This window comes from Pituophis catenifer, unplaced genomic scaffold (assembly GCF_029215685.1).
Source record: "Pituophis catenifer annectens isolate HBS135680 unplaced genomic scaffold, rPitCat1.0.hap2 SCAF_2, whole genome shotgun sequence".
Lineage (NCBI taxonomy): Eukaryota > Metazoa > Chordata > Lepidosauria > Squamata > Colubridae > Pituophis > Pituophis catenifer.
In genome coordinates this window covers 218,556,720-218,570,666 of record NW_027256882.1, presented here as the reverse complement: position 1 = coordinate 218,570,666, position 13,947 = coordinate 218,556,720, and the positions used below count along the sequence as shown (strand labels likewise).

The window sequence follows — 13,947 nt, the reverse complement described above, 5'->3', positions numbered from 1 at the left end:
ATTTTTAAAATATATTTATGAAAATAAGGGTGACATGATGTTATGTTGAGAGGCTTTACAGTATGCATCAGCCCATTTTTCTAGAGAGCCAGAATTGTCTTATGTCCCTGGCAAGTGCTGTCTGGGAAGGGACTTCTTGCTTTTTCTGTGGGGATTACATACTCGGTAAGAAGCTGAAAAAAATCAGAGCCTCTCTCTATGATTTAACATAACTCATTCAAAACATTTACACATTCACATCAGCTTTGTGATATGCTGGGCTCTCTCTCTGTTCCCCTACCACCCTTTCTTTTTTTCCTTACAAAATGCCTTGCAGCAAAGTACATGAGATCACTTAATTCTGAAGTTTGATATAGTGTCTTCTTGTGACATCAAGCCTGGCCTCTGGAACATAATTGCCCAACAGTATTGATTTAATTGCCTAGGTTTATTTGTGGACTCCTAATTATTGACTGGAGGTAAATTTAATGGAGAAACCTTTATGAACACAGGGAAACTGCTGCTGTTGCTGTTGTACATAAATGAACAGCATCACATCCCTTTAGATCATTTTTCAAGCTAATTTTATTCCACTGTGACAGTATGATAACATTTAAAATGTCATAGACATTTTATTTTTATTGCTGACATGCACCGTTTTAGTGCTACATTAGAATTTGGGAGGGAGCAGTTTCATGTGAACACTAGTTGTTCTTTATTGTCATTTAAAGATTCCCCAGGAGGATAATAATAAAGCAGGCCACACCTCACCTCTGGTGTAGATTCCATTTCCACTTGAATTTTATACTGAAGTTGATACTGAAGGGGATTGAACTTGCCACCTATTGCAGTTGTTAATAATAATATGTTGGTGAGCAAATATATCTCCGATAACTGCTGAACAGATATACCAATATCGATATATATGTTTGTGTGGTTTTTATCTTGCTGTTCAGACACACCGAAAAGAGATTTCCAAAACAAGTCATAAAGATAAATAACAAGGTTCTCAGGAGTATTATCTTAAAGAGAAAAAGGATTTGGAGTGAGGAAGAAAGGAGTAAAAAAAGAGTTTCATCTGATAATTATAGAATAGGTGGTATAGGTACAGTCAGGCAGAGAATATGTAAAACATTTTGTCTTGAGAATAGGGTAAAAACAAGGTCCATCAACCACCCAATCTTCCATAAAAGGAATCTGGTAACACAGTATCTTTACCAGAAAGGTAGAATAAAAAAAAATGTCCTTTTTTCATTGTAGTCTGTTTTGCATAATTTAAGGGTGGGAATTAAAGCAGAGGGCCTCTAAAAAACAAACAGCTTCCACTCCCTTTTTTAGGACCCTATCACAATCATAAAAAAGGGGCTAGGCTCGTTTCTTCCTTGTTGTGATGTTCTCCCTAGGAAGCAGCGCCTTCCAGACCAAGTGGAGGCGCCCTGAATGTGCTATCCTGCTTTTGTTTGGAACTGAACATTCCGTCTGGATAAGTAAACTCTTCCTCCAATGATTATTGCATATAATTAGACCAGGGGTATTAAACTCATGTCGTCCCAGCAATGTCACATGATGTATCATGACTTTTTTCTCCCTTCGCTAAAACGGGCATGGGCGTGACCAGTGCGTGACGCATCTGGCCTGCGGGCGGCGAGTTTGATAGCCGTGAATTAGACCTTTCAATTATGTTACAGAGCAATCATATCATATGTCATCTTAATTGGATCAGAATGGAATATAGCTAGAGCATGGCTGCAGCAGCAAAATGGTTGCTATATTTAAAATATGCTCACAGTGACAAAAGAGGATAAAGGCACATAAATAGGAAAAAGAGTAAAGCAATGGCAGCTATAGCCATCAATCTGGGACTGTGTGACAGTACTCATGTACCGGTACGTTTCAAGAAAAACCAAATTAATGAATATGATGGCCTAACATGAAAGGAAGCGAACAATTCTAAATGAAAGAAACACATAGAACTGGAAGATCTGTGCTATGACACACAGCCTTAGAAATTTATAGGCAATAAAATACATATATACTTACTTCAATAAGCCTGTTATCCTTCCCAGCTAAACACATCTTGCTTAGTTTGTTATTTATGTACCATACTTTTATAAATAAATTGAGTGAAACTGTGTGTTGAGGTTTCACTCATAGTTGAGGTTAGGGGGAAACCCCACTCTTACGTTCTTTTGTCCTGTTTCAACCCTATTTTGTATCTAAAGTACTAATATTTGTGGGTCTTCCTTGACTATTTTACATTGACCACATAATATCTCCCAAAAATGTTGACCCTATTTAAAATGCATTGGCTGTGAAATTCTTTTATGTTTAAAATAGTTGCTCAGTTTTGCTGATTACGACAGACTGCAGCTAGACAGAGGTGCAGACCAGCCATCTTAAGAATTGTCCTTTAGTTTAACCCTGTACTACAGGGGTGTCAAACTCACGGCCCGCGGGCCAGATGTGTAACATGCTGGCCATGCCCATCCCTGGTTTAGCAAAGGGGTGGAAAGTCCCGATACGTCACGTGACGATGTGACAGTGTGGGTTTGATACCCCTGCTGTACTAGTATTCCCTTTCAGCTGCTACCAATACAATTGGAAGATTGCTGCGTACTTTTTCAATTGCCTCCTTAGGTCCTGCTCCAATTAGTAGAAACATGGTGGACAGAGACTTTTCACAATTCTCTAGACAGAGCTCATTGTTAGCCCTTGGCTTGATTTTTATTTGCATCTCACTCTAGCTGCCAGGAGAGATTTAATAATCTCCTAGTGGACTTTGCTGTCACTGAAAACATTTGCTAGCAAAACATTAGTAGTTGCCTTTCTGATGTCTGTGTCTTTTCTCAAGAGGTCTTGCTCTTGTGAACTCCAGAGAGGAAAGCTTCCAGCATCCTTACATTAAAGGAAGTTTAAAACCATCATGATAGGTAGATCATGAAGGATCTATTACATAATGCAAGCACCATTAACTTCAAAGCTGTCACAGACTTGAGTAAAACTGTTTTTCATAGCTTTGGGCTTGTAATGTACTGTAATGTAATCTGAGCTCTACATCACCATGTCTGATGAAAAGGGATTATACATCATGACACAAAAAATTAGCTGAATAAACAGGACGTAAGTGTAAAGCAGAGAGCAGTGACAAATTGCTCACCAAATAAACACACATTAAACCATATGGTCATACCAGAGCATAGGAAAGGAATATTTACTGACTTTCAGATTTTAATTCAAATGGAAGACTCTGAAGACTGATGGACTTAAAACGACTTGTCATCAGTCAAATTAATCTGTCAAATATCTTGATATCTGGTCAAGCTGCAAGGCAAGGGGTAGCGAAATAGAAGAACCAGAGAGGCCTTCCCTTCCTGCTCTGTTCCCTCTTCTCTGTGTATCAAGAAAGTATTTGAAAGTGCATCCTTCTGCAGTTCCTGCCGTGAATGATCTCAGATTTCCCAATACGGAACAACCAGCAGTCACCCTTCTCTGAAGAAAATCTGCACGAGGCATTATCCTCTTCATTGAAAACTTGCCCTTTCTTTTATTCCCTGACTTAACATCTTTTTAAAACAAGACTGAAACTGTGCCTGCCTTTCTTCTGCCACTTATTTGGGTATCTTGTTGTATTTTTCTTTCCTAACATGAGAATTCCCTGTATTATTTTCTTGAACAGCCTTTAATACGATTTTTAAAATGAATAACCACTTGACCCTCAATAGCTGTCAAACTGTCGCTTCATTCAGACAGCTGCCTATAAGCCAACTCTTTGGTTTGGCGTCTGTCACTTGATCTTCTGACTCTCTCCAGCTTTTCCCCTTTCCAGCTCCCACATCAGTTTCCTTTCATGGCGCAAGTCGTGTAATAGTAAGCTTGCAGGCAAATGTATTGTTATGGATATTATTTAAAATACATATATCTTGGTCCTAAACATACAGCGGTATAAATAGGTATTTATACCATTAATTGTTACATCTCAGTGCATTTTCAAAACAAATGCCTTACAGCATTTCACCATGCAATTAATTTTTGCTTACATTCATAGCACTTCAAGTCAGAATATAGCACTTACACATCATTTGCTTTGGTGGAAACTAGGATTTCATGCGAATTGTGCATTCCACAGAACCACTGCTTACAAAGAGCTCTCAAGTATTTCAACTGAAAAAATGTTATTGTTTAGTTAAAATATTTCATTTTATAGCGTAATATTTAAAAAGGTAAAATATGCCTACTGCTGGACTGTACCTTTCAATATTTTAAGGAACAATTGTATTTTTTTTTAAAAAAAAAATCAGATTCCAATAATTATATCAACGAAGATATAAAACATGGTTTGTGCTTGAAAGGAAATAGCTACGTTCTGAGAGTTTTCTCTTAGTTCTGGAAAAAAAACGGCAGATTCAAGAGCATTGCTTTGAATCTGGAGTCCCACGTTTGATTTGCTGTTTTTAAAAATCTGGGTTTTTGTTTTCCAGAGCAATAATAATATGATAGGGGTCATTTTGGTTGAGAAAATAAGGAGAGGGAGCAGCAACAATTGTTAAGAATACGCTCAAAGACAGATGATGTTGTTAAGGCCAGATTTTATAAGATGAGGCAGGACCTGCATCTGCATACAGAGGTTACTCTAAATAGCCAGTCCCAAAATTAGCCAACTGAGATTGCTTTTGCTTTACCATATACCTGATAACTTTTGTTGCTGCTATTGTTATTGTGAGGAAGTTAGGATTTCCTGGATTGGATTACCATATTTTTCGGAGTATAAAACGCACCTACCTTTTTTGTTTTGTTTTTTTATAAAAAGTTTTTTTTATTATTTTTTAGACGAACACACATACGAACATACAATGTATATTCTTTGAACAGAGTATTTGGCCGGTTCACAAATTTAAACACTGTTTAGTCATTTCAATTAAATTTACAATTTCTATATTTCCTTTTTGCCATATTTATTCCTCATCTGTTTTTTTAAAAAATCAATATTACCCTTTATCCTCATCTCTAATCTTAATCAAACTCAATTTTTCCCTTCTATTCTATATTATACCCCTTCCCATTGTCATCTATTTTTATTTCCATCCTCACATTGGTTAATTTTGTAATATTACAATTGTTTAATACAAATTAAACATTTTAATATTAATTATCTTTTTTGTATATTAATCAATATGAACATGAATATTCCAATTATTTCCATGCAATCCAATTTCTTACCAATCAATTATATTTACCAATAATAATAAACCAAATAATTTTCCCCATATATTCTTCCAAACCACAATGTAACCATTTCTGCTTTCAACACAATATACAATTAATAGTATCTCAATTATTACAATTCCTTAGTTAAATATAACTTTCCCCTTATGTTACTCATTTTCACATCTTAAACTCCCAAATAGTTTAGCCCATATAATCCTCCAAATCACAACTTAATCATTTCTACTTTCATCACAATATATAATTAAAAATATTTAAATCGTTCCAATTCCCTAATTAAATTTTAAAATGTTCTAGCTGATATCCAAGCTACAACTTAATCCTTTTTACTTTCACCACCATATACCATTAAAAGTATTTCAATTGTTACAGTTTATACTTATACTTATTTCTATAAAAAAAATAAAAACTTATCATTGTCTAGATTTCAAAAATACAAAGACAAATATTCCAATTATTATTCATTTCATTTTTACAATCATGATTTCCCATTTATTTCTTACTACTATTCATATTTCAATTCTAAATATGTATAACATCTTTCTCTTTCATTTCTTTTTCTTTTTCTCCCCATTTTTATTTTTGCCTTTTTCGTTCTCCTTTTTTTCTTTTGTGTTTGAACTCTCCTCCTTTGTCCTAAATTGCCCATTGTTTGCACCTACCTTTTTTGGTGAGGAAAAAGAAGAAAAAGAAATCTCCCTCTGCCTCTGCCTAATTTTGCCTCATTGCAGCAAACAGCCTGCTTTACTTTCAGTTTCGTTTTCAGCATAGCTTGAGTAGCACAAGGAAAAAAAATCTGCTCCAGCAATTTACCTCTTTGCAGCAAGCAGCAGAGTCCTGTGCAAAACAACTGAGAGCAAATCAGCTGAGAGTCAGGAGGCCATCTAATCATCTTGTGCTAATTAGGCTGTGCTGAAGCTGAAAGGAGCTGTTTTTTCTTGCTGTTTGCTTGCAAGGAGGTAACTGCTGCAAGGCAGAGGCCAAAGGGTGGGGGCCAGTGGGTGGGCGGGGCTACATTCAATTTATAAGACGCACCTAAATTTTTTCACTCCCTTTTAGGGGGGAAAAAGGTGCGTCTTATACTCCGAAAATATCGTACCTCTATTGTTCTTTTTTGGGTTATACTTTATTTTGCATGGGGATAGCTATCGCATGAGTTGCACAAGTATCTCTACTAGCGCTGATGAGTTTCAGGTTGTAAAATGTGAAGGTTGTGTTGTTTTTTGTTTCTTGAACTTTGACTTGGGATTGCACATGGTTTTGTTGATGTTGACCTTTCAGGTTGCATGCTAAGTGCAAAGAGAATGTTTCTTTAGTGGTTGGTTGAGTTTTGCTGTTAGATACATAAATATGAACTGTGCTTGTCAATTGGAAAGAGAAGCTTCAAGAATAGAACTATGGTGCTGTTACTGCTTTTTCCTGGGTTTCTGTACAGCCAGGCTGACCAAAATGTTGTCGTCAAATCATTGCTTCTACTGTTTAATATTAGGATTTAAAAATGGAGGGTGCAGTTAACAAGGCCTATCACCCTGCATATATTTATGCCTTTAGGGTGAAAAGCAAGAGAACAAAAAAAGTGTTCAACGTTCATGCTTTCATGTTGCAGAATGCAAGTTTGGTTCAACTTGGAACACTCCAGGTGAGTGTTGAAAAGGAGAAACCATCTTTAGTTTGTATGGGTAAATTTTCCTAATTTGATATGTGCAAGATGGATTTCAATTTACCCAATCCTCAACCAGTACAACCAAAGATGTTCAATGGGCACCATGTTCAGAAGGAAGAAGAAAAATGGCAATACATTACTTGACTATTAATTAAAAATGTGACAGGCTTCAGTAGAAGATGAAGACTGCAAAGGTGTGTCTAAAAAGTGAACTAGATAAGAACAGGTCCCAGAAACTGATAAATGTATAAGATGTCTGCAACATTTCAAATGCCTGTTATCCTTGATTGCACTGAATGATTAAGATAGAAACAGCTCTTTAAAAATCATTTTACAGTGACAAAGCAGCCTTACAACGTGATGAACAGCAAGCAAAGTATAGAATGATCACAAGCCCAAGACAGTGGTGGAATAATACATTCATCTAATAGAAAACACTAAAAATACGGTAATAGACGTATCAAAAGTAAATGGAGACCTACATAGCACAAAACAAGTTTGAGAGACTTCAGAAAACAGAGCCTGAAGGAGGAATAGAGAATGGGAACTGAATGCAGAAGAACATGTACTTTATAACTTCACATTTTAAAACATAAATAAATAGGAACATTTTTTTAAAAAACACCTGATTTTATGATACTGCTTTATTTATGTTTGGGTATTAAAACTAAAGATGACAAAAAGATTTTCCCCCCTCACATTGCTGAGGCTAGTTGTGCTTGAATATTATAGAATTGATCAAATTCAGAAACCATCTCTAAACCCAAGGCTTTTTCCCCAATTTAACAGAAGACGCCTACAAATAGAGATTTAAATTCATCAAATTGATTCTGTTAGGACAGAAAACCCAACTTTGCGGCTTCACTAGTACATTTGAAATTTAGTAAGTCATAACAAAAAAACTCCCTGCAAGTAAAAAGAATCACAAAACAGGAGTTAAATGTTAGAATACACAAGGGGGGGGAAATCAAATTTATTTTTTCCAAGCCCAGGCGTAACATAGAAATACAAATTTCCCTAAATAACTAAGTTTTCTTGTATGGAATATCAAGAAAACATTTTGATATTACCGAGTATAAATATAGACACACGTGCCTTGTGGCTTCATTGTGATTTTGTCAAGATGACATCAAATAATACAATTGTGAAAATCCAACATGGCTACCATTTGCCCTGGGCAGGAGTCAGACATCTCTCATTCAGAAGCCTTTTCTGGACTTACTAGCTTGTTAGCAAAAGTAGCTTGTTAGCAAAAGGTTGCTGCCAGTGCCATACTGGGATGGCAGTATCAGCAGAGGGCCTTGTGCAGTCTCCTGTCGCCTTGCATGTCTCAAGTTACTTGTTTATTCTAAGTTCCTGTTATACAAAACTTGCAACTCTCTCAGTCCAACCAATTTTTTCAACTGATTGATTTTCCATTATTGCTTAATGTGCAAGTTAAGCTGCTTCTTGTTACCTCTGCCACAACATTTGAGATTCCCATATCACAACCTGCAGAGAAAGAAATGTCTTTCCCTCTTTTTGTCTGCTATGGTTACAGTTTTTTATATTCTCACAAACATAGTTCAGGGACCATTTGGGAAATTGCCTGTCCGTTTTCTGCCATTACAGTAATTGTTGGGCCGATGTGGTAGAAATTTAGAGGACCTGTTGGCGGACTGTTCATAGAAGGTTCATTTACTGAAGTGACCTGAAGACTAGTCAAAGTTAAAATCTTCATTTCTGTTACAACCACTTTGTGAATCACATTTGTCTCTAACTTGAACGTGAATTTCAAATAAAATAAAGCCAGGGTGGAGATATGATGGCTTGGGGGGCAGGGGGGGACACATCCCTCCCTCCCCTACAATATTTCCATCTCTGCTTTGGGTGGGATCTTGTCATATGTCTTCTTCCATTTTCGTCACTACTCAAAAAAAGAAGGGGGGAGAGAGTTTTGATTAGAATACTCTAATTGTGTCTTGATCTCGGAAATTATTTTCTGCCTTGAGTCACAAGTTTCACTGGATGCCTCTGAAAGCCTTTGCCCCCAGCGCTTGGAACTGTATTGATAGCTCTGTCTCTGCCCCTCCTGAGAGCAGTCAGCCTGTAGTGCTGCGTCTACTTATAAGTGCCTTAGAGATGACTGTAACTTCATATTGATCAGCTGATTGAAGATAAATGACAGAGCTGCTGGTCTTGCAGATTACATCATTAACATGGTCAGTAAACCATGAATTGTTCAATAAGGCGTTTATCTTTTTTTCATTTTATTTTGCTCTTTTATCATTTTTATGATAAGGAACAGTTACACACACTAATCAGAAGGATCCATTTTAGGGAAACGCAGTTCCCGGGCAGGAGTACCATTGTCAGGACTAAGTGAAATCTAATGGCTTCAAGATACTTAGCAAATGTTTTTTAGCTTATATATATATATATATATATATCATTTTTCTTATTCTGTTTCCCTTCCAGTTTCCTTTTGCTTCGTATTTAATGGATGCAGTGCTGGAAAAACTAAATGAACAAAAGAAGCTGGCAGAAGAATACAGTTCTCTGATGAAACGAGCAGCCTAGAAGGAGCTCATAAACTGACTTTTAAAAAGGAAGAGGGTTTTCTTTTGCCCTGGATCCTGTTCCTGGGATTGGAGCACAAAACAGATGACCTATCATATTCAATAGCATCTGGATTTGCTTCACTTATGTGGACTAATACAAATAATCAAAATAGATTCATAAATATGTGATAGATACAGAACAAAATAAACTGGCAATCTAACAAAATACGAAACTACCTTAGTATGATTTTTTTTACTGTATTCACATTCATAAAGTAGGTTTGCAATTTTCAGTATAAATGTTCTGAAGTCATGAATTTTAATTTGGTATCATTTTTCAAATCCTTATCATCAGTAAGATTACCATTAATTTACTTTTTATTCAAAACGTATTTTTACTAAAAAGAAATACTCATGTTAATGATAGTTGGATAGAAAAGATCTATTCAACTACAAAATAATGAAGTATTTAACTGTATTTTAGAAACTTCTTCTCCAAATAACTTATTTTGAGGTCATCTTTATGTATATCTATAAAATAATAGTATATTCTGTTAGGAATAAATTACAGGTAATCCTTGATTTATGACTACAATTGAGCCTAAAATTTCCATTGCTAAGCAAGGCAGTTGTTGTGAGTTTTGCCCCATCTTATGACCTTGTTTGCCACAGTTGTTGAATGAATCGCTGTAGTTGTTAGGTGGATCATACAGTTGTTAAGCGAATCTGGATACTCTCCATTGACTTGCTTTTTGAAAGCTGGTTGAGAAGGTTACAAATGGTAATCACATGACTCTGGGATAGTGCAAATGTCAAATACATGCCAGTTGCCAAGAGCCTGAATTTTGATCACATGACCACAGGGTTGCTGCATTGGTCATAAGTGAAAAATGGGGGCTTCCAGTTGACATGAAATCGGACATGAGGACCGGGTCTCCGCACTCCCGTGCCGAGTTCTCCTCATTGGTGGGCTCTGAAAGGAGCCAAAGCTGCCATGTAATGGTGGTGAAGCAAAGGGGGGTGCCCTGTGTGGTCGAGGAGAATCACAACTCTCCTGTCTGACCTGGGGTTCTTTTTTCCTCTCTACCACAATAAGGAGAAGAGGCAGCCTAGCTGGCTGCCATGAAGCTGGGATAGCTGAGGAACAACTAAAACTGGTGCTAGAGCGAAGTAGGTGAACAATGACTGGAACTGGGGGAGAGGATTCCTTTTTACTTAAAACCTAATCCCCAAGGAATAATCTAGAGCTATTGGCTCAGAATTATTTGTTAAAGTGGCAATTAAGCATTCTGAGAAAAATACCAGACTGGAAGGAAAAGACTTAAAGAGAGAAAAACAATAAGTGTTGTGGCCCACCAGTGGCCTGCGCGGATTGTTGCTGATCCCAACAACGAGGAGGCTGGTGTGGTGCTGTGCCAGCAGCCTGTGCAGCCGGCACTTGAGTCGGACAGCGAGGAGGCTGAAGAAGATGTGGTGCCAGAGGCAGGGATTCAGTCAGGGCCTTCAGAATCTCCAGAGGCTCCTTTAAGTGAAGAAGATGAAGAGGAGGAACCTCTTCTCAATGCATGGGCACGCAGAGCTGCCAAAAGGCAGGAGTGGTCATCAGGAGGAGGTCTCCTCGAGAGTAAGGCTTGGGGCTAATTGGCCACAGCCTTAGCCTATTAAGAAAGTACGCAGCTTGTAACAAGCTGCAGGAAACAACTTTAGTTCACTAATCATCCCATTGGGATGTCTCTGCAACCTTGCTTCTTGCTTTCTGCCAACTCCAGTAAGACTCTGACTATCTTATCTGTGGAATTCTGGCAGGCTGTTAAGAACGTATATTAACAGCCGGCATTTGCTAAAACTGTTATTTGAGTAAACTAAATTTTGTTCAGAGTTTGTGTGTGCTGTGTTCTTTGGGATCCGTAGCTGGGGCAGAACAATAAGCTTCTAAAAATACAGAAAATTGGACTCTTAAACCATGAAGACGTGGTAATGGGAAGGCATATTAAAATGCTGGAATTATTTACTTTAAAAACTTATAATGGTTCTATAAGTGAATTACAATTAAAGTTACAATTAAAATAATTAAAATCAGACTGGCTGGTGGCAACACTGAAATTTAAGTTGAGCGCGCCACCTGCTGACAAAAGGAAAATATACAAACCTGAGAATACTTATTTGAAGGATTGTGAAAATACTTACTGGGCTATATCCAACTACCCCAAGACTATTGGAGATTTAAATATGAGAACAGGAAGATATTCAATTACAGTGACCCCTGAATGTTATGTTAGAAGATTAAACCTATAAAGGAGACTCAAAGAGACTTTGGATAACTCCCAGGACTATTTAAATGGAACTGACTGATTACCTATGGGACACAAAGAACTGTGATTAGTGTACTTCTTGAAGGGCAATTTTAGGTCTGAATAAATGGTTCTTGGACTACTGGACAAAAGTGGGACTTCTTAAAACAAAATAAGATGCCCCATAAGGAGGAAATGAGTGGAACTGAATGAGATGGTGTTGATTTTTCAAAACACAAAGGATATTATGGAGAAAGGATTTAAGGAGATTATGGAAAAGCTGGAAAATATTATATGAGCGACAATGAGTAAAGATCAAGATGCCCAGAAAAGGGAGGAGCTAGCTGAAGGAATGGAGAAAACGATAGAACCGAGGAACCAGCGAACAAAAGAAGAAGACAAGGAGGAGACATTAATAAAAATAACAATGACTGATGAATTAAACTAGGGGGAAAATATTTTAAGAGAGTTAAGAAGAGAATTGAAGATACAGGAAAATACTTTTGAAAGGGAGATAGGGATCCGGGCAGATATTTTGAAAGTTAGGCAGTGGAAGAGGGTAGAGGTGGGAGAAACATCTAGATTGAACAGTCAGGATGTAGATGCAGATAGAGATAAAGACCCAAGAGAGGAATATGGGAGGCAAGTTAAAAAAAGAATAAGAATCAAAATACTGAAGCGGACAATAGATGATGGATAAAAAGGAAAGGGTTTTTTTGTTTGTTTTTGATTTGTTTTTTCTTTTTTTTCCCCTTCTTTTTTAGAATGGTGGAATTATTAGAAGTTAGGTAGAAATAAGAGCATGGGGGAACATTCCTATACATATATCTTTATATAATGAAACAAAAGCAATAATAATATGGGAAAACTAGAGATTGGATGATGGTATTATTAAGTATGGTTAAATAATATTGTGATTAGCACTCGAATAATATATTGAAACATTGAGCAATTAAATAATGAAAGAAAATACCATAATATAAACATGTGTATTACTATCAGAATTCTATAGATTTGACGATTGTAAAGAATATGATGTATGTTTACATAATATGGTGATTGGTATTAGAACCGTGTATTGAAACATTGAACAATGAAATAATGAATGATTGTACCTTAATACACATAGATGCAAAGAGTGAAATATAGGAGGTAAGTTAAAAATGAACAGGATTCAAAGCACCAAAGTGGGCGAGAGATGTTGGATAGAAAGAAAACGTCTTTTAATATAAGGGTGATATGATTAAAAGTTAGAATAGGGATAGAAAGAAGAGAAAGGGGGAATATTAGTATACACATTTTTACATAATAAAATGAAAGCAATAACAAGAGGGAAGTTTAAAAATTGAATGGTGGTATTATGTATGTTTAAATAATATGGTGATTGACATTAGAATAATATACTGAACCATGGAATAGTTTAATGAAAGACTATAACAATATAAATGTGTACTATTATTAGAAATACATAAACTGGATGAATGTAACAACTATGATTAATATTACTAGTTTTATCTGTATTAAAATGTGTAACACCCAGAGGCCCCACTGTTCACGCATTGATATGTATATGTAAAATAAAAAACTTGAAACAAAATAAGTGTGAAAAATGGCCATAAATCACTTCTTTCAGTGCTATAGTAGCTTTGGTTACTAAATGAATGGTTGAGGACTACTTGTATTATTTTCTTTTGTTCATTCTCCTCCTCTACCTTTATATTAGGAAAAGAAATCAAAGATGACAATAAAAATTTGTCTAGAATAGGAATGATAAGATTTCAGGATTAAGAAAGGTAGATATTGCCGACATCTGAAGATAGACGTTGCTGACTCCAACTGAAACTAGTTTGAGAGATTCTCTTCTCCCTAATAAATGTGTCCAGCTGACACACTTCAACATTTGCACAGGTGCACATTTACACACACATTGCCAGAACTACATTTCCACAAAAGGTTATGTATTTATAAAAATAATTGATCCCTGTATACTGAATATTCTTACTCACACTCACAAATTATTCTCACTCTTAGAAACCTATAAGTACACAACCATTCTCCTCTTTCCTATTCCAGTAGAACACATGTTGGAGATGGGGTCAGGTTGCACTGGGAAGGGAAGTAGAGAAAAGGAAAGAACAAAACATGAAATGTGTCAAATGAAGGAAAAAAGACCAAATGAAGAGAAAAAGAGAGAATGCTATTTAGACACTGCAAATCTGTTTCCTTTACCTTAAAGTAGAAAAATTGGACA

At 36.3% G+C, this 13,947-nt stretch overlaps 1 protein-coding gene across 1 annotated transcript in view; it reads left to right on the top strand.

The window, feature by feature from the left end:
- Window positions 1-9,579, top strand: part of CNTLN (centlein) — a 214,719-nt gene extending 205,140 nt beyond the window's left edge. Inside the window, exon 26 of the mRNA XM_070935540.1 lies at window positions 9,323-9,579. Coding sequence (XP_070791641.1) covers window positions 9,323-9,424 — 102 coding nt within the window. The 3' untranslated portion in view covers window positions 9,425-9,579. The remainder of the gene's footprint in view (window positions 1-9,322) is intronic.
- The last annotated feature ends 4,368 nt before the right edge of the window (window positions 9,580-13,947 follow it).